Source organism: Rhamphochromis sp. 'chilingali' (assembly GCF_963969265.1).
Source record: "Rhamphochromis sp. 'chilingali' genome assembly, chromosome: 16".
Taxonomy (NCBI): Eukaryota; Metazoa; Chordata; class Actinopteri; order Cichliformes; family Cichlidae; genus Rhamphochromis; species Rhamphochromis sp. 'chilingali'.
In genome coordinates, this window is record NC_137943.1 from 3925643 (window position 1) to 3949887 (window position 24245).

Below are 24245 nucleotides of genomic sequence, written 5' to 3' on the forward strand. Positions count from 1 at the left end.
CTGCAATAGAGTCGCAGGGGCCCTCCGGGACTTTTGAGGCTAGAGCTGCTGCTAACTGCATTACCAGTCTGTCGTTGTAGCTACTGCTGTGACAATAATATATTATCTGGTCAGTTTATCACTGTTGCAAAACAATTTGATCTACTTTGTAGCATTCAACTATGCACATAGTTGATTTGTCCAGATTATAGAGTTTCTGTCTCTAAGCCTTCTGTCTAATATAATAAGAGGAAGGTTCTGAAATCATCTGCAGGCAGTGTTGCATACTGCAATCTTTCAAAACAACTCCTGTTATATTTATTATTTGTAGGTGGCAATGTGGACATTTTTAAAGTGGGATCAAATATTTGTTTTCATACTAACCAAACAATGAATTTAATTAATAAAAAAACAGGAAGAGTAGAAAAGGCTTGCTCTTTGCCAGTTAAAAATGAGGATCTTATAATAACTGGTATGGAGTTAATTCATAAAACATGGTACATGCTGCTGTTTTAGGTACTGGACATACTGCACATTGACAGCATGAGGCATCATGGTGCACTCAAAGTCACATTCTGATTTAAAGATTCAGGCTTCGGGCAGCCCAGAGAAGCTTCAGTTCGTCATATCCTGAAAACTACAACCATTGTTTATTAATAGCAACACCGTGATATTTGATTCGACTTATATCTCATATTCTAAACTAGGTACAGGTAACTAAACCTTCCTGTGTGTGTAAATAATTTATACCTATCGGACATCTACAGTATGGGTAATTAATTGCTCTGTTCTAACTGTGCACCTTGGTTTGACTATAATCACCCACAACCAAATCTGACAACCACAGACATTCACTGTTGTCTCCAAAATGCACTCTTCTGATTATTTTCAAATAATAAGTTAATGTGCTTTGAACATTTTATGACCCAGTTCTCAAAGACCACATTTTCTTTTTCTTTCAAATATGAAGGACCTATATATAATATAACCTCCGCACACTGTCCTGCTTAGCATTATTTTTGTTCTGTTACAACGTTTTGGTCTGTGCGCCCTTGGTGAGGTACAGAGAAGGACCTCCAATTCATAGGGTTAAAACTGAAACATCACTAAGGGCTACGTCTCTATTGGCAAATCAAATGGATCACTGTGATAAAAGAAAAAGCAATTAAAAGCAGAGAAAAAGTAGTAATACTAGTAATAATATGTAATAATAATATGTAACAACAGTCCATCATCCTGTACATGCATGGACAATGCATACAAGCATGGAGATTAGGATTTTGGTTGCCTTTTGAAAAAAGACAAAATAATCTCAGTGAGAAACAACAACCACAGTCCATTCATGGCAGCAATTCATATATACATAATAGCCATGGGCACCGGTTTACCTCAGTGTGTGAGCAGGCAACCATAAACTCCGGTTTGAGTCCGACCCTTTGCAGAGTGTCTTTTTTTTTTTTTTTTTTTTTGTGTCCCGTTTGGATCTTTAGCCATCAGAATTGTTGTCTTAAGGCCAAGAAAGATGCTAAGCGGATTTATTTTACCAAATGGATCATCATGGCCTTGCCATATTGGTCCATTTGATTGACCTTTATTATAATTATGAATTTATTTTATTTTCAGTTGCTACAAACGGGACAGACATGACTGGGGGATAGGACAGGGAGAAAGCGTGTCTTCCCCTCTCTTTCTCCCTGATTTCCTGTCCATCTCTACTTACTATCCAATAAAAAAAGGCAAAACCAAAATACAGTGGCCCCTCGCTATAATGTGGTTCACCTCTCGCAGCCTCGCAATTTCGCGGATTTCGTGTTTTGAAATTTTGCATACTTTTTTTTTTCTTTTTTTTTTTCTTTTACAGCGAATGGTGTTCTGCGTCCTGATTGGCTGTAGACCATTGTCAGCCAATCTCCTCTGTGCTATGTCTCCTGTACAAATTTACATAAATCTTCGATTGCTAGCAGTGTGACTCTGAAATTGGTTTCATTTTATAATACCGGATTTTTCTACAACGGTTTGAACTTGAGGGTGTTTAAACAGAAGAGAAATATATGTACACACACATCTATCTATCTATCTGTCTGTCTGTCTGTCTGTCTGTCTGTCTGTCTGTCTGTGTGTGTGTGTGTGTGTGTGTGTGTGTGTGTGTGTGTGTGTGTGTGTGTAACACCCACATCCACAGCACTATTTAAAAAAGGGTTAAAAACAAAATCCCAAATCTCACTGAAAAATGCAGCTTGTGTCTCAGATGACTCTCCCCAAGGTCACAATGCCACAAGTGTATTCTCTCTCTCTAAACTGTGTTCCACTGAGACCATGATAACAATCATCGCAGAGTTCGGCACCAGAGGGCACGGCGATAAGCAGAAATTACTTTGGAGCTGTTGATTCTGAATTCCCCAAACTTAGCAGTAATAAACGACTGCTAAAGAGAGCACGAGCTGACAGAGAAAGGGTCTGAAGGAGAGACACAGCGTTAATTTCCTGATCATTATTCCAGTATGAACACATGGAGGTTGTCCTTCATGCCTGTCCTCTAGCTGCACCAAAGAGGGGCTGATTTCTGAGGAGGCCTTGAAGTATCCACTTTACAAAGTAAACAGAGCTTTTTAGCCTCGCCAGAATGTTAGAAGACGGCTTTCACATGATAATACATTTAAGTTTTAAAACGTTAGTGGGTTTAAAGTTATCTGAATATGTTTTATAACAATGAGATGGTTTGCATTATATCACCTCAGGGCTCGCAAAATTTCAAAGTCCCTGGTAGCCCTTTGGGCAGGGACTCTTCAGTTTTTGGTAGCCCAAAATAAATTTAAGTAGCCTGAATAAAAAAGAGAGCAATTTTTTGATTGATGTTTTGTTTCCGTTACAATATTATACATTAAAGTATAATACTGTAACGGAAACAAAACATTAATCAAAAAATTGTTGAAACACAAATTATAACATTGTATAAAAATTACAATCATCAACTCAAATACTTGGTTCTAATTGAACAGAAATTTCTATGAACTTGTAAGAACTGTGTAGAACATGAATCAGTCTGTGTCAGATCCTGAATTTGAAATTTCCACTGAAGTCAGGGGTAAGAGGCGAGTGGAACCAAGATCTAGGCCATTTGCTTTTTGAAGTTTGCAAAGACTGCTAAATTGTGCCAGTGATAGTTCACTCTTTGCAACATAGTTCTAAACAGATTTTTCAGGTTTATTTTTAGTATGTTATTTGCAATTGGTGTTTGTTCTGGGAAAGATGCACATTCTGCACCACATCTCTGTGCGTTCATTTGTTTGAAGCCAGCTCACCTCCTGCAACCACTTTTCCGAGAACACGTGCTTCTTTTGTGGTTCGGACTCCTGACATTTCTTTGGAGGTGGAGGAGCACCAAAGTAATTGCTTAAAAGAACAGAATTTGATCAAAAACCAAAGAATTTGCATGAAAACAACAGAATTTGAACGAAATTAGAATGAAAACAACGGAATTTGAAAACAAACAGTAGAATTTGAATGAAAACAACAGAATTTGAGAACAAACAGTAGAATTTGAATGAAAACAATGGAATTAGAATGTATAGACCAGGGCCCTGTGCTTCGTACGTCGCTTACTACATCCAAGATCAAATGAAACATCCAAGACCAAACCATCGCGCTAACCGTGAGCGCGCTAATCCGGTTCCCCGAACACACCTGCTGTTGACGATTAGTACAGCTGGACGCAGTAATGTGACATCACTGGGTGTCGTAAAAGGGGCTACGCATCGATAGTAGAAACATTGATCGGCAACCCTCTGATTGGTCGGCGAAAATGTCGACGGAGCGCGCTCGGCTCGGTATTTTTCGGCAGCAGAGCAAGAACTCTTGAGTGAGGGATTTCAGGAGTTTCAGAGTTTAATCAGAACGCAAGGGAACACTGCAAAGGCTGCAAAAGCAAGGAGAGAGGGCTGGCAGGAAGTTGCTGACAAATTAAACTCGTAAGTAATTTAATAATAACAATAATAATGGAGTGGATTTATATAGCGCTTTTCAAGGCACCCAAAGCGCTGTACAATGCCACTATTCAGTCACTCTCACATTCACACACTGGTGGAGGCAGCTACAGTTGTAGCCACAGCTGCCCTGGGGCAGACTGACAGAAGCCAGGCTGCCATATCGCGCCATCGGCCCCTCTGGCCAACACCAGTAGGCGGTAGGGTAGATTTATTATATTACACTATATTATCCAATATTATATTACATTATATTATATTATAATATGTTATATTTTATCCTCTGTCACATTAGAGCCACGACAGGACCCACTAGAACATGGGAACAGGTAAAAGGGAAATATAAGAATATTCTACAGAATGGTAATATTTATCACTTATATTGCTTTTAGTCTCTTGGAAAGAGACCCTGGAATAATCTGTTTGTTTATAACAGCAACCAAGAAAAGGGCAGAGCAACAAAAGACAGGTGGTGGTCCTGCACCCCCTCGTCAACAAGTTGGTTAAGTAAATAATACCCTCACGGGAAAATCGATATCTCTCAATGAGCACACTGTCGCGCTGAGCTAAAGGATCCTGTCTGTCCCGCAATATACGCTGAATTCTGAGGACTCTCCTTATCAATCTTGCACCTTCCGCAATGGGTGGCTCGCGTATACGGACAGGACATGGCTGCGACAGACTTCCCAAATCCACCTTGGCTTTTATAGCCGTGGTCTCTCATCTTGATTACACGAAGTAATTTACAATTGCTACTCTGAAATATGAATTAAATCTGTAATAATCACATACATGTAATAGAATGTTAATAGTACATTTCCCTTTTTTAGGAAATGACCTGTGTGAAATCAATAAATGGATCAGGTGCTGCATTGTCTTTAGTTACATTGATGTTATTTATTTATGGTGAAACAGTGGTGGAATATCGCTGTTGCTTTCGTATGAATGACGCGGGCATACCTGCGTGGCCGCGATCTAATCCTGTTTACATAAAGTAAACCTGCTCCCCAGCAGGTTTACGCTTACGGCTCTGTTGCTATGACAGCAAGTCCCGGATGGGCTTCGGGGAACCGAACGATCCAGGATCACGCGAAATCGTCAACAATCTAATCCAGCTAACTTACTTAGCGAGGTACGAAGAACAGGCCCCAGAGTTTGAATGAAAGCAACAGAATTTGAAAACAAACCACGGAATTTGAATGAAAACAACAGAATTTGAAAACAAACAGTAGAATTTGAATGAAAACAACAGAATTTGAACGAAATTAGAATGAAAACAACGGAATTTGAAAACAAACAGTAGAATTTGAATGAAAACAACAGAATTTGAATGAAATTAGAATGAAAACAACGGAATTTGAAAACAAACAGTAGAATTTGAATGAAAACAGAATTTGAAAACAAACAACGGAATTAGAATGAAAACAACGGAATTTGAGAAGAAACAGTAGAATTTGAATGAAAACAACGGAATTTGAAAACAAACAACGGAATTAGAATGAAAACAACGGAATTTGAAAACAAACAGTAGAATTTGAATGAAAACAACAGAATTTGAAAACAAACAACGGAATTAGAATGAAAACAACGGAATTTGAAAACAAACAGTAGAATTTGAATGAAAACAACAGAATTTGAATGAAATTAGAATGAAAACAACGGAATTTGAAAACAAACAGTAGAATTTGAATGAAAACAACGGAATTTGAAAACAAACAACGGAATTAGAATGAAAACAACAGAATTTGAATGAAATTAGAATGAAAACAACGGAATTTGAGAATAAACAGTAGAATTTGAATGAAAACAATGGAATTAGAATGTATAGAACAGGGCCCTGTGCTTCGTACGTCGCTTACTACATCCAAGATCAAATGAAACATCCAAGACCAAATCATCGCGCTAACTCTGAGCTCGCTATTCCGGTTCCCCGAACACACCTGTTGTTGACGATTAGTATAGCTGGATGAAGTAATGTGAGATCACTGGGTGGCCCAACAGGGGCTACGCATCGATAGTAGAAACATTGATCGGCAACCCTCTGATTGGTCGGCGAAAATGTCGAAGGAGCGCGCTCGGTATTTTTCGGCAGCAGAGCAAGAACTCTTGAGTGAGGGATTTCAGGAGTTTCAGAGTTTAATTAAAACGCAAGGGAACACTGCAAAGGCTGCAAAAGCAAGGAGAGAGGGCTGGCAGAAAGTTGCTGACAAATCAAACTCGTAAGTAATTCAATAATAACAATAATAATGGAGTGGATTTATATAGCGCTTTTCAAGGCACCCAAAGCGCTTTACAATGCCACTATTCATTCACTCTCACATTCACACACTGGTGGAGGCAGCTACGGTTGTAGCCACAGCTGCCCTGGGGCAGACTGACAGAAGCCAGGCTGCCATATTGCGCCATCGGCCCCTCTGGCCAACACCAGTAGGCGGTAGGGTAGAATTATCATATCACACCATATTATCCAATATTATATTACATTATATTATATTATAATATGTTATATTATATCCCCTTTCACATTAGAGCCACAACAGGACCCACTAGAACATGGGAACAAGTAAAAGTGAAATATAAGAATATTCTACAGAATGGTAATATTTATCACTTATATTGCTTGTCGTCTCTTGGAAAGAGACCCTGGAATACTCTGTTTGTTTGTTCATAACAGCAACCAAGAAAAGGGCAGAGCAAAAAAAAAGACAGGTGGTGGTCCTGCACCCCCTCGTCAACAAGTTGGTTAAGTGAATAATACCCTCACGGGAAAATCGATATCTCTCTATGAGCACACTGTCGCGCTGAGCTAAAGGATCCTGTCTGTCCCGCAATATACGCTGAATTCTGAGGACTCTCCTTATCAATCTTGCACCTTCCGCAATGGGTTGCTCGCGTATACGGACAGGATATGACTGCGACAGACTTCCCAAATCCACCTTCGCTTTTATAGCCGTGGTCTCCCATCTTGATTACACGAAGTAATTTCCAATTACTACTCTGAAATATGAATTACATCTGTAATAATCACATACATGTAATAGAATGTTAATAGTACATTTCCCTTTTTTAGGGAATGACCTGTATGTATCTGTGTGAAATCAATAAAAGGATCAAGTGCTGCATTATCTTTAGTTACATTGATGTTATTTATTTATGGTGAAACAGTGGTGGAATATCGCTGTTGCTTTCGTATGAATGACGCGGACATACCTGCGTGGCCGCGATCTAATCCTGTTTACATAAAGTAAACCTGCTCCCCAGCAGGTTTACGCTTACGGCTCTGTTGCTATGACAGCAAGTCCCGGATGGGCTTCGGGGAACCGAACGATCCAGGATCACGCGAAATCGTCAACAATCTCATCCAGCTAACTCACTTAGCGCGGTACGAAGAACAGGCCCCAGAGTTTGAATGAAAGCAACAGAATTCTAGAAAAAGTAGAATTTGAATAAAAAGAGTAGAATTAGAATGAAAACAAAAGCATTTGAATGAAAACAACGGAATTTGAATGAAAACAACAGAATTTGAGAACAAACAGTAGAATTTGAATGAAAACAACAGAATTTGAATGAAAACAACGGAATTTGAGAACAAACAGTAGAATTTGAATGAAAACAATGGAATTAGAATGTATAGAACAGAGTTTGAATGAAAGCAACAGAATTCTAGAAAAAGTAGAATTTGAATAAAAAGAGTAGAATTAGAATGAAAACAAAAGCATTTGAATGAAAACAACGGAATTTCAATGAAAAGAACAGAATTAGAATGAAATGAATAGAATTTGAATGAAAACAACGGAATTAGAATGTACAGAACAGAGTTTGAATGTAAGCAACAGAATTCTAGAAAAAGTAGAATTTGAATAAAAAGAGTAGAATTAGAATGAAAACAAAAGCATTTGAATGAAAACAACGGAATTTCAATGAAAAGAACAGAATTAGAATGAAATGAATAGAATTTGAATGAAAACAACGGAATTAGAATGTACAGAACAGAGTTTGAATGTAAGCAACAGAATTAAAAAAAAAAAACAATGGCATTTGAATGAAAACAAAAGAATTTGAATTAAAGGAGCTTCTTCGACATCTTTAAGAGTTCTAAACAAATGTCTGTCCTCGTCCTGAAAATCTTATGCAACACGCGTTGCAACTTCTTATCTTGTGCGTGTTTTTTATTTTGACAGTGAATGCGCACCTGCGGACCACTTATGTGCAGCCCTGGTTATTTAGCTCGTCATATTGCAGCCACAGAAATTCTTTTGTCCATGAAACCATAAAGCTGCACTTTCTTTTTGCCTTATAGTCTGATTTGTCATAACTTTTCCGTTTTGTGGTAAGCTTTTCTTTGGCTGTCACTTCTTCACCCTGACCTGTCTTATTTGGCTCAGCAGAACTAAAATATACATCCTGCTGCTTTTACACGCGCACTCACATAAGCTCAGCGATTCTCTGCGCGATCAACCTCTCACATGTTTAAGCTGCGGGAGATTTCACTTGTCATGTTTGCGTAGTAAGCTAACGATTAATAAGACGATGTCAGAGGAATTGGTGCACAAATTATCATCACTCACAGATCAGTGCTGTCGCTCTCTATACACAGTTCGCGCGATTGCAAAGTGAAAGCAAAAAAACAAGCGCAAATTCAAACGCGATTTCAATATGTCACATATTGACAGTGGCTCACCGATGCCAAGGACATAATTACCCAGCTACATTTCTGAAAGAATGCAAAAGCATTGACATATATTTTTCCTTCCTATGACAGCCTGACGGGCAGGGCAGAGATAGATTTTGGTAGCCCGACTGGAAAAATCGCTAGCCCCGGGACGTCAGGGTTTTGAGAGCCCTGCATCTGTTAGTTATACAGTCTCGATCAAAAGTTTGAGACCACTTGAAAAATGACACAAAATCATATTTTTTTCTTTTACAAGGTTTCGAGTAGAGTAAATGGGAGTCAGCCATTTTTCAAGTGGTCTTCAACTTTTGATCTGGACTGTACAACATACAGGTGATATAGTTCATATGAATCTTTTATCCTTGATGCATGTCTGTTTGAATGCATCGACTGAATGGAAACCATAGAAACCAAACTTAAATAGATCATAAAAACTGTCACTGCAAAAAGGCCAAAGCATAAAAAAAAATACTTAGCTCTCATATTTCAGATTGTACTTGACAATACATAGAATATGACAAAGTGGGGAATCATAGAGTATTTTTTTCTGTTACTTAAAAACCAGAGGCTATCAAAAAGAGAAAACAAAAGTTAGTCTCCTCACGATGATTAAAGTATCCATAAAAACACTCTGAACAAATGAGACAACAAAAGATTTCATTTTGGACAACAGCGAAGCACAAAATCTTCAACAACACAGGGATGTCACCATCAAGGGAAAGTACCAAAAACGTGTGGGGGCGTGATAGCGGTTGCTTACAACTGCCAAGAAAAAAAGAAATAAAATAAAAGTTTCAGTGAGTTAAAACTCAAGATGAAAGACTTTGGAACACTCTATTAAATCTTTACGGAGTTGGAACTGTTTTATTTTGTTCTCTTATTTTTATTACACTTTCTCTGTCTACTTAAAAAAATGAAGAGGCAACCTTCAAAACAGAAAAATTAAGCCAATTAAGACATGGTGAAACCTGCAGTTCCTCTTTGTGCCACTTGATACTGGCTTCTAAAAGGGGAGATGGATTATGCTTGGCTGAGCTCAACCAGACACATGGGCCGGTCTCCTTGTGGGACGTCCACTCGCCATAGGGTTAGGTGACGTGTGGATTGTGCAGTGGTCGGAAGCCGAGGCCCCGGTGGTCCGGTGGCCGTTTGATAAATCTGGCTACAGGGACACAGCGTGTCAGAAAACAAATCCATTTATACTGAACTAATTCTATTTGCTTTGAGCTAATTAAGATTAGACTAAGTGAGAGCTGACTGAGATTAAAACAGAGATGGAAAGATTGGGGGGGTCAAAGATGATATATTTCAGTGACTGGGAAATACCTGCAGCTCCCACACACGTAACATTTCCGTCCACTGCTTTGAATGCACAGACTAGTCTGCGGTAAGAAATGTTGTTATCTTTTTCCTTCTAAGAGTTTATTAATGTTGAATTAATACTGAGAATTATATATGGCAGTTATTAGAACTTTTTTAGAACACATCAGCTTTTAATGGCTTAAATGGTTTTACGTGATTATATAATAAAGCTCAAACAGTTCCCGAATGTTCTTGCCATTTTCACTTTCAGTAAAATATATATAAATTAGGGGTGTCAAATTATCGCGTTAATTGCGATTAATTAATTACAATGCTATTTAGCGCGTTATGTTTTTTAATCTCGTTAATCTAATTTTTAATCTCTTGACGTCATTGATTTTGTATGAGAGTTGCTATGTTATAAAATCCGTTTTTATGTGCTGGGCTCCTTGTGCTTGACTTGTTGGGGGTGGAGTCACGTCGTGAGGTCAAGGTGAGAAGTGGTGATTAGCTTACAGTGTGGATATGGAGGCGCATCTGAGAGTTGTTGGCCCAATGAACGGGAAATTTGTATTTCATAAACGCCCCGACGGCACCATTGACAAAGGTAAAGTGGTCTGCCTAGAGTGTAAGAAGGAGTTTGCTTACCACCGAAGCAGCTCAAGTTTGGCCTATCACCTCAACGCAAAGCACCCAGCCGCGAGTGCAGCAACAGCTAGCAGTGAAGACGTTAGCAATATAGCAAGCCAGAGCAAAGCTTTTCGCCAAACAAAACTAGAGAATACCCCTCGTATGAGCAAGTCTGCGACCGACAGGCTGACTAATGTTATTGCCAAGTGGATAGCGATGAACTGTAGGCCGATAAATATAGTAGAGGACGAAGGATTGACAGAGGTGTTGCAAATTGCGTCCAATGACCCGTCATACAAGCCGCCGTGCAGGACTACAGTAACGACCAAAATCAGCAAAATGTACGACGGCGAAAAGAAAAACAAACTTGAGATTTTGGCGGAGGATTCTCCCAACTGTGTTGCTATAACCGGAGATCACTGGACCTCAGCTGGCAACCACAGCTATTTTGGGGTGACTGGACACTTTATTGATAGTGAGTGGAACCTCAACTCATTTGCACTGACCGTCATGAGAACAGAAACCAGGCACTTTGCTGATAAATGCGCCGAACAGTTCCTCAAGGTAGCAAATGACTGGGGTATTGAAAACAAGATATCCACCATTGGCACAGACAGCGCAGCAAACATGCTGGCTGCTATGAGAGCACTTCCATATGAGCACATCGCCTGCAATGCTCACATTCTCCAGAGGACCATCACGGTATGTCTCGATAGCAGTGGTTTTGTCGGTGTACTGGCAAAGTGCCGCAAGATTGTTGGTCATTTTAAACAAAGCCCTGCGAGTACCACAGAACTTAACCAACAACAAGTAGCACTCGGAAAGAAGAGCGATCAACTTATACAGGATGTACCCACCAGGTGGAACTCGACTCTCGCAATGGTCTCACGCCTCCTATGTAACCGAGAGGCTGTCCAGGCTACGTTGGACCAACAGAACCACAGGTTGGTCTTGCCAACCGAAGCTGAGTGGGCGAAACTGCAGAGGCTGGAGCTCCTGCTTGAACCATGCAAGTAAGTTCAAATAAACACCTTCCCATTTTAATTATATAAACTACTGTTACATGTGTAAAATCAAAATTAATGAACATAACAAGGAACTTTTAAGGACAATTAAATTGGAAATCAGTTACACTTTGATTTAAATGAATCCAGCTAGGTTTATTTAGCAAACCTCTCCACCTCTGCAGGTATGTGACAGAGCTGCTGGGTGGTGAGGCCTACGTCTCTTGCTCTGTAGTGCTGCCTGCTTTTCGCCATCTGTACCGTGTCATGGACATTACTGATGATGATCCTGCCTACGTGGTGAAGTTCAAGAATGCCTTCCAGAAGGATCTGGCAGCACGACGAGCTAATGGCAACGAGATATGGTTCGAGGTGGCCACAGCATTGGATCCACGGTTTAAGGATTTGAAATGTCTTCCAAGAGAAAAGAGGGAACAGGTAGGACAATAAGGTTAAGCTGGACTAATGAGTCCAATTCATTATCAAATCAAACTTTTATTTATTATATGGAACACAAAGTTCTTTACAAGATTAAATAAAATAAAAAAAAAAGCACTTAGTTTTAATCACAATCATTCATTCATTCATTCATTCATTCATTCATTCATTCAGGTGTGGACCATTCTGGAGAATATGCTCCAGGCAGCAGAGCCCAGAAGAGCAGATAGTCTCCAGCCCTCCACAGAGGATGATGGACCAGCTCAGAAGAAGAGGAGGAGCGAACTCCTTCTGGGGTCTGACTCTGACTCAGAAGATGGAATTGAGTCTGGAGAGCTGCAGCGCTACAGAGCAGAACCCAGCATCAGTATTGATGACTGTCCCCTGCAGTGGTGGTATGCTCACTCAGGAGTCTATGAAAAGCTGTCAGTCCTAGCACAAAAGTACCTGGCCTCCCCAGCTACCTCTGTACCCTGTGAGAGACTCTTTAGCCTTGCAGGCCACATAGTGCAAAAGAAAAGGGCAGCCTTGCTTCCAGAAAATGTTACCAGGCTGGTGTGTCTTAGCGACTGGCTGAGGAAGAAGAAATGAGACACATGTGGTCAGCATAGCTGCTGTGTCATTTGTAGCCTACTAGAATAGATTGCTTGATGTTCAGCACTTTTTTTTGTGATGGAAGAATACTTTGATGTGCTAACTTGCAGCACTGCAATGTCAGTTTTATTTTTCATTATCTGAAGCAGAGGAATTTCAGTGCTGTATTGCTCAGAAAAGACCAACTCTGATGTGCTAACTTGCAGCACTTAATTTATTTGATTTTATTTGTATTTATTTTTCCACTTATTTTACAAAAGAATACAACAGTATGTAAATGGTTGCATCTGTTTAACGTTTGTTAAACAATAAATGACTTTATAAAGTCACTTTCTTTGTTATATCAGTCTTTTGGTCTGCCACAATAAGTTGAGGGCTTTCCTCAGCTATTTTTAGGTGAGATTAAAAAAGAGATTAATTAGATCAATTAATTAAAAATCATAATTAATTAATCTCTATTTTTTTTTAATCTCTTGACAGCACTAATATAAATCAGTATGCCTGTTATGTTTTCACATCTAAAATATAAAACATGATAGTAGATGTTTTTCTTCAAAAGTGAGTTCTGGAAAACCTAAAATAAATACACTCTCCCTGCTCTTGAAACATTCATTAAGGATTAATCACCATTCATTAATTTCAGACAGGCTATTTAAACATTGTACATTGATCTGTAGATCTGAGCAAAACGTGTTAGAACTGCAGTACACTGTGCTTCTCTTTCCTTTCAGACATAAAGTACAGCAATCAGGACTGTAAAACCAGCAAGCAGAGGGCATAGTTAAACTAGTTAACGATTTTAAGCCAGAATGCTTTGATTTTTGCAAAGCAAACAGCACAGTGTCTGGGATCAATTGGTGCTGACTGTCCAAAAGGCCTCCAGGAAACACTTTGATAGTTTATTATTATTACATTTTCATTAGTTTCAAAAGGTGGTTTAATAATATTAAAGGAACGTTGAACAGGAAAACTGAAATTTTATTGTTTTGCCATACCACTGACATCTGCAAATTACTAATCTCAGTGTACTTATTACAAGAAACAAACACCCAACTTTCCAGTTCCGGGGTGCCACCTAAAGGAGTGCACACACCTTAAGCGCTTCATCTAAGAGCCACTAGAGGTCCCTTTGTTTTCATGTATTGCATCCTCATTTGCTAAAGCACATAATGTTCAAAAGGAGAAGAATTGCAACCCAAGCAACCCACTCCCACTTTTGGCAAGTCTTAAAAACAAACAGTATGGAGCTAAAGTAGGAGCGCTACTCTATAGCTGGAGAGTAGCGGCCCAGGTTTGAGTCTGACCCACAGCCATTCGTTGCAAGTCTTCACACTTTCCTGTCTGTCGTCAGGCAGAAAACTAATCATAAAAAAATAAACATGCAGCACAGTGAGTCCTCTGGAAGATGCACAGAAAGATCATCTACACTCGCATGCAGATTCTTTCTCATGCTCGTACCAAGCTGCTAGCTAGCTTACAAGACTGCACACATCACATGAATGTGGTTCAGCCACAGAAAAACTATGTTCTGCTGTACGTTGTTCATGTTTGCTGTAACTTATCAAAGAAAGAAGTTAATACGTTAAGTATGTCTAGATCAAATTTTGTATCAGTATCAGTAGTATAGCCATGTGAAGCCTGCATGGTGTGGTCTGAGCACATAACAGTGAAAAATATTATTTGATGTGTTTTTACGTGACCTGTATTTTACTTGCAGCCTGCCTACCCTGCCTCTTGCCCTATGACAGATAGCTTAGGTTCCAGCCCTGAACTGAATAAGTGGTTAAGTAAATGGATGGATGGTTTCACCCTGCAGGAGTTATTTCTGACTGATGTTGATTAAAAGATCTTTCAGGTCTTTCAGCATGATCTCAATCTCAGCCAACACAGAGGAGAGATACATGCAGTGATTTATATGTCTCACTGTGTTTTATCTTATGCTAAGTCATTACTGTGAAAAAAAAAAATAAAAAAAATAACAATTTTCCCAGGACATGCTGGGATGTTTTTGTTGGTCTGGCGAACGTTTGATCTAGAAAGCTTTAAGAAGTCACAACATTTAGGCTCAAGTGGTGGACAAACAATGCTCCTGACTTAAATGGTTTGATGATGATTACAATGTCTGTTATTATTCCAAAGTTCCTACAGAGAATTTCCTTTGGGACACCACCTGAGTATATTAATGGCAGCCAAAGTAGTTAGGGATTTATTTTAGCATTACTTTTTTAACATCTTCCATACACAGTCAATTTGGTAGTTGTTCATTTGGAATTCTATTAGCTGCTAACCAGCTAGCCCAAGTGTATTCAGCTCAGTTGATGAGCATTTGAGATGCCATTCAATCCCATACAGCCTCTCATCAGACAGACTCCAACTCCACAGTCATGGACTACAGCTAGCAACGGTAGTCGTTGCCCTGCTCTGGTAATCTGCTCCAAGCTATATGACTAATTCAACCACAGCCTCATTCGAATCCACCTACTCTGAGGTACTGCTGGTACCTGCAGTGGGACGGGAGGAATAACTGGCTTAAGAGACAGCTGATTCTTGCTGTGAAACTATAAGATATTTAGAACTTGAATTTGTGTTTATGCCTATTTAGTTTTTTTATGACACTTGGAAAAAATCAGTTTGTTATACATTTGAAATACGATTTTCCTAAAATATATAAGTAGATAAACTCTCTCTCTGGACCAGCATCTCATGGTAGCTACTATTAAGCTGCATGTGAGCAGGCTTTGTGTAATGGATCATTAATGCTCTACTTTTCATCGTTACAGCTCTAAAGACTGTTCACAGCACAAGGATGCCAGTAGAATGCATGTAGAATTAGCTTTAAGTAAACCTGCCATCATAGAAAAAGAAGGAACGTGTCCCACAATACTTGCTAAGAGGATGCATAAATTTTTGCTTTGAGCTTTGGGTTTCAAAAGAACATAAAACGGCTTAGAGAAGCAAACGCCTGATTATGCCAAGTCCTGCTATCTAGGATACTCACGCACTCTATGGTGCTTTCTCTTCTGTTTCAATTTGTAATTTCTGATTAGTTGATAAATGCCCACCGGAATGCAATTCAAGGATATACAAGGAATCTACAAAGCATCAGGGTTAGAGCTAATGGGTGCTTTATATTTCTAAAGGAGGGAGAATGATTTTTTGTTGGCATGCAGGTGGTGTCTTATTAAAGCAGTATACAGCACATAGTGAGAGTAATCACAAAAGACGAACACTGTAAAGTCGCTTTCCATTTTTTTACTGTGGCCAAGCAGCTGAGAGAGTAATGTGACGATATCGACAAACGCATTATAGGGTGATCGTGGCTCAAAGAGTTGGCAGTTTGTCTTGTAACCGCAAGGTTGCCGGTTCGAGCCCCAGTTCGGACAGTCTCTGTCGTTGTGTCCTTGGGCAAGACACTTCACCTACCGCCTACTGGTGTTGGCCAGAGGGGCCGATGGTGCGATATGGCAGCCTCGCTTCTGTCAGTCTGCCCCAGGGCAGCTGTGGCTACAACTGTAGCTGCCTCCACCAGTGTGTGAATGAATATTGGAATTGTAATGCGCTTTATAAATGCAATCCATTATTATTATTTATTATTAAAAGCATTCAAAACTAATGAGACAGGCGAAAAGATCTCTTTAGGGGAGATCAGGAGCTGAACAGCAGTCTGAGAGGACTGCTGTTTTCTGAGGCCTGTTTCCCCAGTGGGATATGGGAGAAGGGAGGAGGAGGACCATATGGCTGCGAAGCTGTGCGCTTGTACTGGGATTTAACAGCAACAGAGTGAGGCGTGAGTGTGTGGTGGTAAGAGCTGGTGATTGCTGAAGCTATTCTGCTCACATCCTCATGCGGTGTCAGGGAAAGCTGCCCTCTCTTACTTCTTCTCACAGCGAGGGAAGGGGAGGTAGTAAAGAGGGACGGGGAGGACGGGGGAAGCATTAGAATCGAAGCTGGCATAATGGGAAGAGTAGAGCGAGAATGGTGGAGTAGAGGTTGGATGGGAAAGAAAAACGAGTAAGATAAAGAGCTCGGTTTTTGATAGGAGGTCTAATCTAAATTCAAACTTCAGGGTATGAACCTGCCACCGCTGCGCCAACCCTGCAGCCCCTCCACACACACGAGTTCCCAAACTGTGATCCAGACAGGCATGAATAAGCAGCAGTCCAAATAATTCTTGAATCCTTATCAAAGACATCCCTACCACCAACCACACAGTCACCCACAACACAATCAGCAAAGCAGGGACTGCCAATATAAAGCAATCCAAGAACATGTGAAAACAACTTCTGTGGCAGATTCGCTGCACGATGACGCTGAAAAAGTAAACAGCACGAGCAAAAGAGCAAAACCTTGATGTTAGTGGTGAAAAAAGAATCGAAAAGGTTAATAAATAACAGGCTTTAGTGGGCAAAACAACAAAAAATGTTTGAAACTAAACAGGAGCCTCTCATTATACGTGCCTAACAGTGACGCCGCCCCATCGTTCAGCTTTTGTTTCAACATCTTAGAACCTCTGAAAAGAAACGTAAAAACAAAAGGTATGAGCACTACAAAAGCTGGAAAAGTCATTCAGACATAAACTCTCCACTGTCCTCAGGGAACGCTTCTGGTCTCGTTTTAAGGTGTCGTTCTGCCTTGCCAATTTTCTACATGAATGAGAATAGGAAACCGCGCAATCAATCAAAGTCGCTCTGTTTCCTAACTAGCTACCTAACACGGGACTCGACATATTAACCAAGACAGCCGGCAAATGGTAATTTGCGGTAGCTTGAGAAGTTCCTCTTTTAAAATTTCATGTTGGATGATTATGTATGGGACACGGAGCATAGAGGACAGGGGGAATGGTCGACTTCAAGGTGAGTTGAGATCACAGGAGGTTCTGCCAGCAGCTGCTGTAAAATACATGGAGCGATCAGTTTGATGAGATTCAACAAGACTGACCCCACTTGGCTGTGATTAGAAATTCCACTCGTGGAAAGTCACACACCCTGCAGAGTTTCTGCGAATGTGATCACACAGATGAATCCCATTAAAAGTGAGGCAGAGCAGATGGATCGTATTGTTGCCAAGACTGGGAGCTTCAAAACCACTTTCGACAGGTTGCTAAGCTGTTTAAATGAAAGGTGTTAAGGCGTAATGCATCTCTGTATGTGGAGGCAATCAAAACAAAGCTGGTAATGCTAACTCTGCATTTGCAGCTTTGTTTGGTTCTTTTAAGCCAAACGGGAATAATTTACTGCGTACCACTGCAAAGATCCAGAATCCACTGATTTGTGCAGGTAGATGGCTTCGAGGAGACTTACATTAAAGACAATAAGAATTACAAGTCTCCCTAATGTTTAGGTAGAAGATGCAATATGCCTCCTTCACACGGTAAAAAACACATTAACTTTCTCTTGATTCAAGATACTTTCCAAGAAGCAATGAGAACACAGCCAGCATGAATTACCAAGAAACTGAAATGACAAAGTAAAAGTCAGCCATCATTCATTTAGTTAATTATTCCTGTGCTTTTCCTGAGGAGAAAATGCTTGTTTTTACCACATTCTTGTGATTTTCATTAACACACCATTTATCTTAAAAATGACTGCAAAAAATATATATTTATATATTTGTGTACTTCCTGCAGAGAAAATGAATCATTTTAGACTCGCAAAAAAAAGAAGGGATTTGGAATGAATAAACCTACCTATAATCTGGAACTGCCTGCTGTGCAATCAACCATGTGTTTCATGAGGTGGAAAAGGCCAACTGAAGGAGTCTCATGGATCGCAATGACCTGCTTTCTGTTTGGCACCATTTGCTTTAATACTATGGTGGCTGTTAAGGCCAGCCGAGCTGTTTGAGCACACAGATACCATGTTTTCACATCTGGAGAGTAGAGCAGCAGGATATTTCATTAAAAGTTCTGAATTAGATAACTATGGCTGCTGTAATGTGTGTTCAGCAGTTCATCTTGATGTTGACAACAAATCTATTCAAATAATATTCTATTTATATGTGCTATTATAGTTTTCTATTTTCTATTAGTTTTTTAGATTACTTTAAGTCAGGTTCCTCAGTTCTGCTGGCTTGAGTTTAGGTTTTACCATTTGAGTTTAGATTGTATTAGTTTCATTCTCAGCTTTAGCCTTTTAAACTACTGATTGGTCCTGCCAGTGACAAGATATACAAAAGTTTCAGAGCAAACATTAGAACACAGTCACTAGATTTTGGAATGATTGTGAATTAACAGCATTTAGACATCTGAGACTCAATAAACAGATACACCAAAGCCTCATCAGGCTGACTTCAGCCTGTTTTTTTTGTGCCACAATATTGTGATATTGTTCTATATGGGCAAAAAACTGGTCTCATCCTAATTTCTATGATGTGTAATGGCAATTTAATAGAAAGCCAATGTTTCATGGATTGATGAGTAGATTGCAGCTGGAATCAAAGAGTGTGGCTGAATGTAGTCCAGCTTAGTCCTTTCACTCTGTAAATCTTCCTTTTAGTGTCTAAAATTGCATCTGAGGGAGATCAACAAATCTCTGTAAGTCTCTCGCTCTGTATTTCTGCACCACTCTGTGCTACATCACCCATATTCACTCAGCCACGCCCACTCTGACTGGGATCTGCGTTAAATCCCTCTCACAGCTAAACCCAGTCAACATATTTGTTTTCCCACAGAAATAGAAAACATTCACAATTCAGTTTCTGTTGAACTGGACTAAACACAAATCTCTAAGGCACCACCACAACAAAGTAAAACACCTTTTTCCCAGCACCCGCAGATTTTAGAAAAAACCTTCAACTACATTATTCAACCAAAAATGAAGATTCGAATAAAAAACATGCTCTCATATCCTAAAAACAAAGAACCCCACCGTCAACCTGTAGCACAAAACCAATCGCTGCTTTCATATAGAAGGAATTTAACAAAGCAGTCATTCACACACGGACCGCCACTCTCTGTACGGCAGTCTCATTTGGATGTTGACTTAATTCAACATGCACATCAGCTCTCGCAAAGAAGGCACGCACTGTGCAATGAACCAAACAAACACCAAAGCCATTTGCTATTCTGCGACGAATAGCAATTACAATTTTTATGTCTCATTGGTTAACCCATTTGTTGTTCTGCAGAGCCATGGATATGGAAAACAACTTAATCTCCATGTGAAAGAAGTACATGTTGATGGAGGAAAAGATTTTAATCCCCATTTTAGTCACATCCTGGCACAATCAGCTTTCATATGTTGGTCATATTTCACGAGCTTCATTGTCATGCAGATGTGGTATTGTTTTTAGAGCCAGTAGCCAGTTGTTTCAAGTGCATTTCAGTAAAGTCCAAGTCTTTTATTCAAAACAGAGTGAATACAGATCTTCTTCTGAATTCTGTATTCTATACCAGTCCACTTGTTAAAGGACATTTATTTTCCAGGGGCTTACTCCACCAGTTTGTCTGTCCAGTTTTTGTCAGGTCCAACTACAAGTGCCCTGCAGTCCCACTTAAGAAGAAAAAAAGCTTAATGGCTAAAAGAAAACAGGTGAAGTGAGCCTGTTACTCAAGTCACCTTGAACACTTTAACACGGTGTTCAAAGGTACTGAATAAAGGAGTATGCATAATAAAAAGAACAAAAACACTCCAGACTTTGTTTTGTTTTTTTCAAGTTTTTTCAGCCTCCAAATCCTTTTCCAGCTGTCGCACAGCTAGAATCTGTACCAGGATACGACTGAGCACAGGACAGGGTCTTGGGCAGCTGGTTAAAAGTGACTGAACTTAAGCTGTTAGCTAGCTAATCTATATAATCCTCCTTATGTGACCATTATTGTTTTTACACAGATAAAAACAACATAAAGACAGCTAGCAGCTGCTAATAATAATATTAATGTTCACAACTGAATGTCCAAATGCTATTAGAAACATATGTATAGCTTTGATTACCGTAATTGTCGGGCTATAAGCCGCTACTTTTTGCACCAGCTTTGAACCCTGCGGCTTTTAGTCAGGTGCGGCTTTTCTATGGATTGTCCATGATTTTTGTCATATCGTAAGACGATTTGTTTTGTTTGTTCCACTGTTGTACGGCACTACGTTGCCTGGCGGAAGGGCATGTGATCAGACACACAGTATCGGGGTTCAAGAGTGGTATGTTGGTCACGTGTCCGTCCGCCAGGCAACATAGTGCTGTACAAGTAGCGCGAAAAACAAACTTCAAAGTAGCGCTACGCGTTTAGCGGGAGGCGTGGATGATGTGCGGCGATAAACTTGCGAAAACCAAGTTATGCTCAACTCCACCGGTGGATTCTGACAGCGTGGAAAAGTGTGAAAACATCCACGATCACCAACGGATTTCAAAGGGCTGGACTGCTGCATGATGGAGAGGAGGACACCGCCACGGCCCTTCAGAGGGTGTTCGACTCTGACAACGAGGATTTCTTTGGTTTTGAAAGTGACAACGAAGGAAAGGAGCTGAGAGTGGATGACGAAGCCACCCTGAGCCTGTTCGTATCCGACACTGGAGAACAGCCATCTCTTTCCTGACAATTCCCTTTGTGCATATTCGCTTGCATATGATAAGTCAACATTGAAACACCTGCGGCTTTTAGTCAGGTGCGGCTAATGTATGTACAAAACAGGATTTTCCCCTGATTTTAGCTTGTGCGGCTAATATTCAGGTGCGCTTTGTAGTCTGGGAAATACGGTACAACATTTCCCGAATCACTTTAAAATAAAGTGGAAATTAAACCACTAAGAAGAGTGGGCAACCTGCTTTACCACCTAAATCTGAAAGTGCCAGGTGTTTCTTAGAACTATTTACTTTTCTAATTAGACGACTCTGCTTGAAAAAAAAAATTTGTGCTTAAATCTTCTTACAGGTTCAGTTCTTTATCTTTTAAGTTCCTGAAATATTTGTGTGAAAACAAAGTAGACCTGCACAGGTTTTCAGCATTAATTGAACTGTATTACTATCACTGTGTTGTGTCGGTGCAGAATCATAGTGTGAAAAGGCTTGCGTTGCAAAGGTGTCTGGGTCACAGGCAGAAGCAGCTAAAACCTGGAGAGAAAAGCATCACAACAACTTAACCACAGGCTGGGAAGAGACTCAAAGCTTTCTTCCTTTTTTTCCAGCTGTAGAAAGGTCTGATATAAAAGTTGCAGAACACGTTTCTTTTTACTCTCATGTCTGCTTGTTAAACTTACACTCCCATAAAACTCAACAGTTTGGAGCAAAAACAGTGTTGTAGATCATTTTTACTATACCCTTCTATGTCAAATATTGAGAATTACAGTGTGAAAGCACAGTTACAGTTGGCTGCTCGAGCAGAATGAAGCCAGCAGGTAGCTCTGCATGTTTGATTTGGCAGATTTTTATGCCAGATGCCCTTTCTGACACAACCCCAGTGGGATTTGTGTTTCTTTCCGGGATCGAATGAGGGACAGTCACTTGTTAGGCAAATGTGTAAACCACTACACTATGGAGCCACTAATCTGAGAAATGTGCATGACGTGCAAAGGTCTGCAGGTGCTTCTTTCTCTTTTCATCTCCAACATCATGCTTTCATAATGCTGCATTTCTCTTGGCATGAAAAATAAACTGTTTTGATATAAGTAATGTGAAAATGAAGGAAAAACAAAAACTGTCAAGGATGTTGTGATTGAGAGTTTGTGTAGTTACTTATAACCCGTGTGATGATTTACAATGTTGTTTATGCTGCTATTTGCTTCTGTACTAACTTTGAAGTAATTAACACTAGGAAGGCCCAGAGCCCAGCCATTTGGCTTTTCTACCTTTAAAACCCGGAGAGCAGCCAAATGGCTGGTAGGCTTTTAGCTAAGCTTTAGCTTCAGGCAAGTGGAAGCTAAATTGGCTAGTCATTCATATGTAAATTGGGTTGTTACCTGGGAATTCTGGAGGGAGGGGAGTGGGGGTGTGTGGATGAGGGGGTGGGGGAGCTGCTAAAAGCGGTGAGCTTCCTTTTGTTTCATCTTGATGCATTCTCAATCATCCAGGGAAACAAATCTCCAAAAGTCACCAACTTGGAGTGTTTCAGTTTGCCATCTTAGGGAGAAATCAACACACATGGGTGTATGTCCTTTGTTGCTGAGATTTATTGATAAAAACAGTACAAAAAATCAACCATTTGTACACATTTTTACAAATAATTATAAAAAGTGAGTGAGTACATTTCAACATTTTCAGCAATCACTCACAATCCTGGCACTGCCATGGTATCTGTAGTCTGCATTTACCTTGGCTTGGCTTCCTGATCAATTGTCCACTACCAAAAGGAAGCCAAGCCCTGCCACCCTTTACAACAAAACAAGGTGTGATCACATTGATGCCACAATGGACGACTGATCAATGCTCCACTACCAAAAGGAAGCCAAGCCCTGCCACCCTTTACAACAAAACAAGGTGTGATCACATTGATGCCACAATGGACGACTGATCAATGCTCCACTACCAAAAGGAAGCCAAGCCCTGCCACCCTTTACAACAAAACAAGGTGTGATCACATTGATGCCACAATGGACGACTGATCAATGCTCCACTACCAAAAGGAAGCCAAGCCCTGCCACCCTTTACAACAAAACAAGGTGTGATCACATTGATGCCACAATGGACGACTGATCAATGCTCCACTACCAAAAGGAAGCCAAGCCCTGCCACCCTTTACAACAAAACAAGGTGTGATCACAGGGCTTGGCTTCCTTTTGATAGTGGACAATTGATCAGGAAGCCAAGCCAAGGTAAATGCAGACTACAGATACCATGGCAGTGCCAGGATTGTGAGTGATTGCTGAAAATGTTGAAATGTACTCACTCACTTTTTATAATTATTTGTAAAAATGTGTACAAATGGTTGATTTTTTGTACTGTTTTTATCAATAAATCTCAGCAACAAAGGACATACACCCATGTGTGTTGATTTCTCCCTAAGATGGCAAACTGAAACACTCCAAGTTGGTGACTTTTGGAGATTTGTTTCCCTGGATGATTGAGAATGCATCAAGATGAAACAAAAGGAAGCTCACCGCTTTTAGCAGCTCCCCCACCCCCTCATCCACACACCCCCACTCCCCTCCCTCCAGAATTCCCAGGTAACAACCCAATTTACATATGAATGACTAGCCAATTTAGCTTCCACTTGCCTGAAGCTAAAGCTTAGCTAAAAGCCTACCAGCCATTTGGCTGGTGGCGGGTTTTAAAGGTAGAAAGGTAGAAGCCTGGGCCTTCCTAGTGTTAATATGAATTTCCATAATTTTGTGATCTTGATCCAGTAAATTAGCTGCTTGGTGTGTACTTTCTTTTAACTTTTAAAGACAATTTTTGGCCATGCAGATTAATTAGACCAAAGTAAACATACAGTACAGTGTGAATGACAGCTCGTTTAGAAGAACCAGACAGATTGCGATGCATCTCCACCAATAATCAATTAAGATTAAGCAACTCCCACGCTCATTAAAAGAGCACTTTAGCAAATTAACACTACATTTTCATACATTTGGCCAACCACAAGAGAGGAGAATTAAAAAAAGAAAAAGAAAAAAGAATCAGAGGTTGTGTTTTCAAGCCAAAATAAAAAAAGCAATGGATCCTAAAGTTCCAAAAACAGTGTTTTGTTCATGTGTAAAGGCTGACAGTTCCTCGCCC

At 40.1% G+C, this 24245-nt stretch overlaps 2 protein-coding genes across 3 annotated transcripts in view; one reads left to right on the forward strand and one right to left on the reverse strand.

Annotated features, from left to right (window-relative positions):
- The window catches only part of astn1 (astrotactin 1), a 518487-nt gene that overhangs the window by 399400 nt on the left and 94842 nt on the right, over positions 1–24245 (reverse strand). The gene's annotated exons all lie outside the window — the stretch shown is intronic.
- Positions 10232–12749, forward strand: LOC308383350 (E3 SUMO-protein ligase ZBED1-like). The gene is made up of 3 exons (XM_080861267.1): positions 10232–11579; positions 11756–12008; positions 12183–12749. Exons 1-3 carry the CDS (start codon positions 10462–10464, stop codon positions 12597–12599), a joined length of 1788 nt encoding a protein of 595 aa, XP_080717393.1. The 5' UTR covers positions 10232–10461; the 3' UTR covers positions 12600–12749.

What these genes read in the sequence shown, in the direction of transcription:
- LOC308383350 (XM_080861267.1), top strand. Translation starts at nt 10,462, where the DNA reads ATGGAGGCGCATCTGAGAGTTGTTGGCCCAATGAACGGGAAATTTGTA. An exon ending in CTCCTGCTTGAACCATGCAA is followed by an intron (nt 11,580 to 11,755) that starts GTAAGTTCAAAT and finishes CCACCTCTGCAG; the next exon opens with GTATGTGACAGAGCTGCTGG. An exon ending in CAAGAGAAAAGAGGGAACAG is followed by an intron (nt 12,009 to 12,182) that starts GTAGGACAATAA and finishes TCATTCATTCAG; the next exon opens with GTGTGGACCATTCTGGAGAA.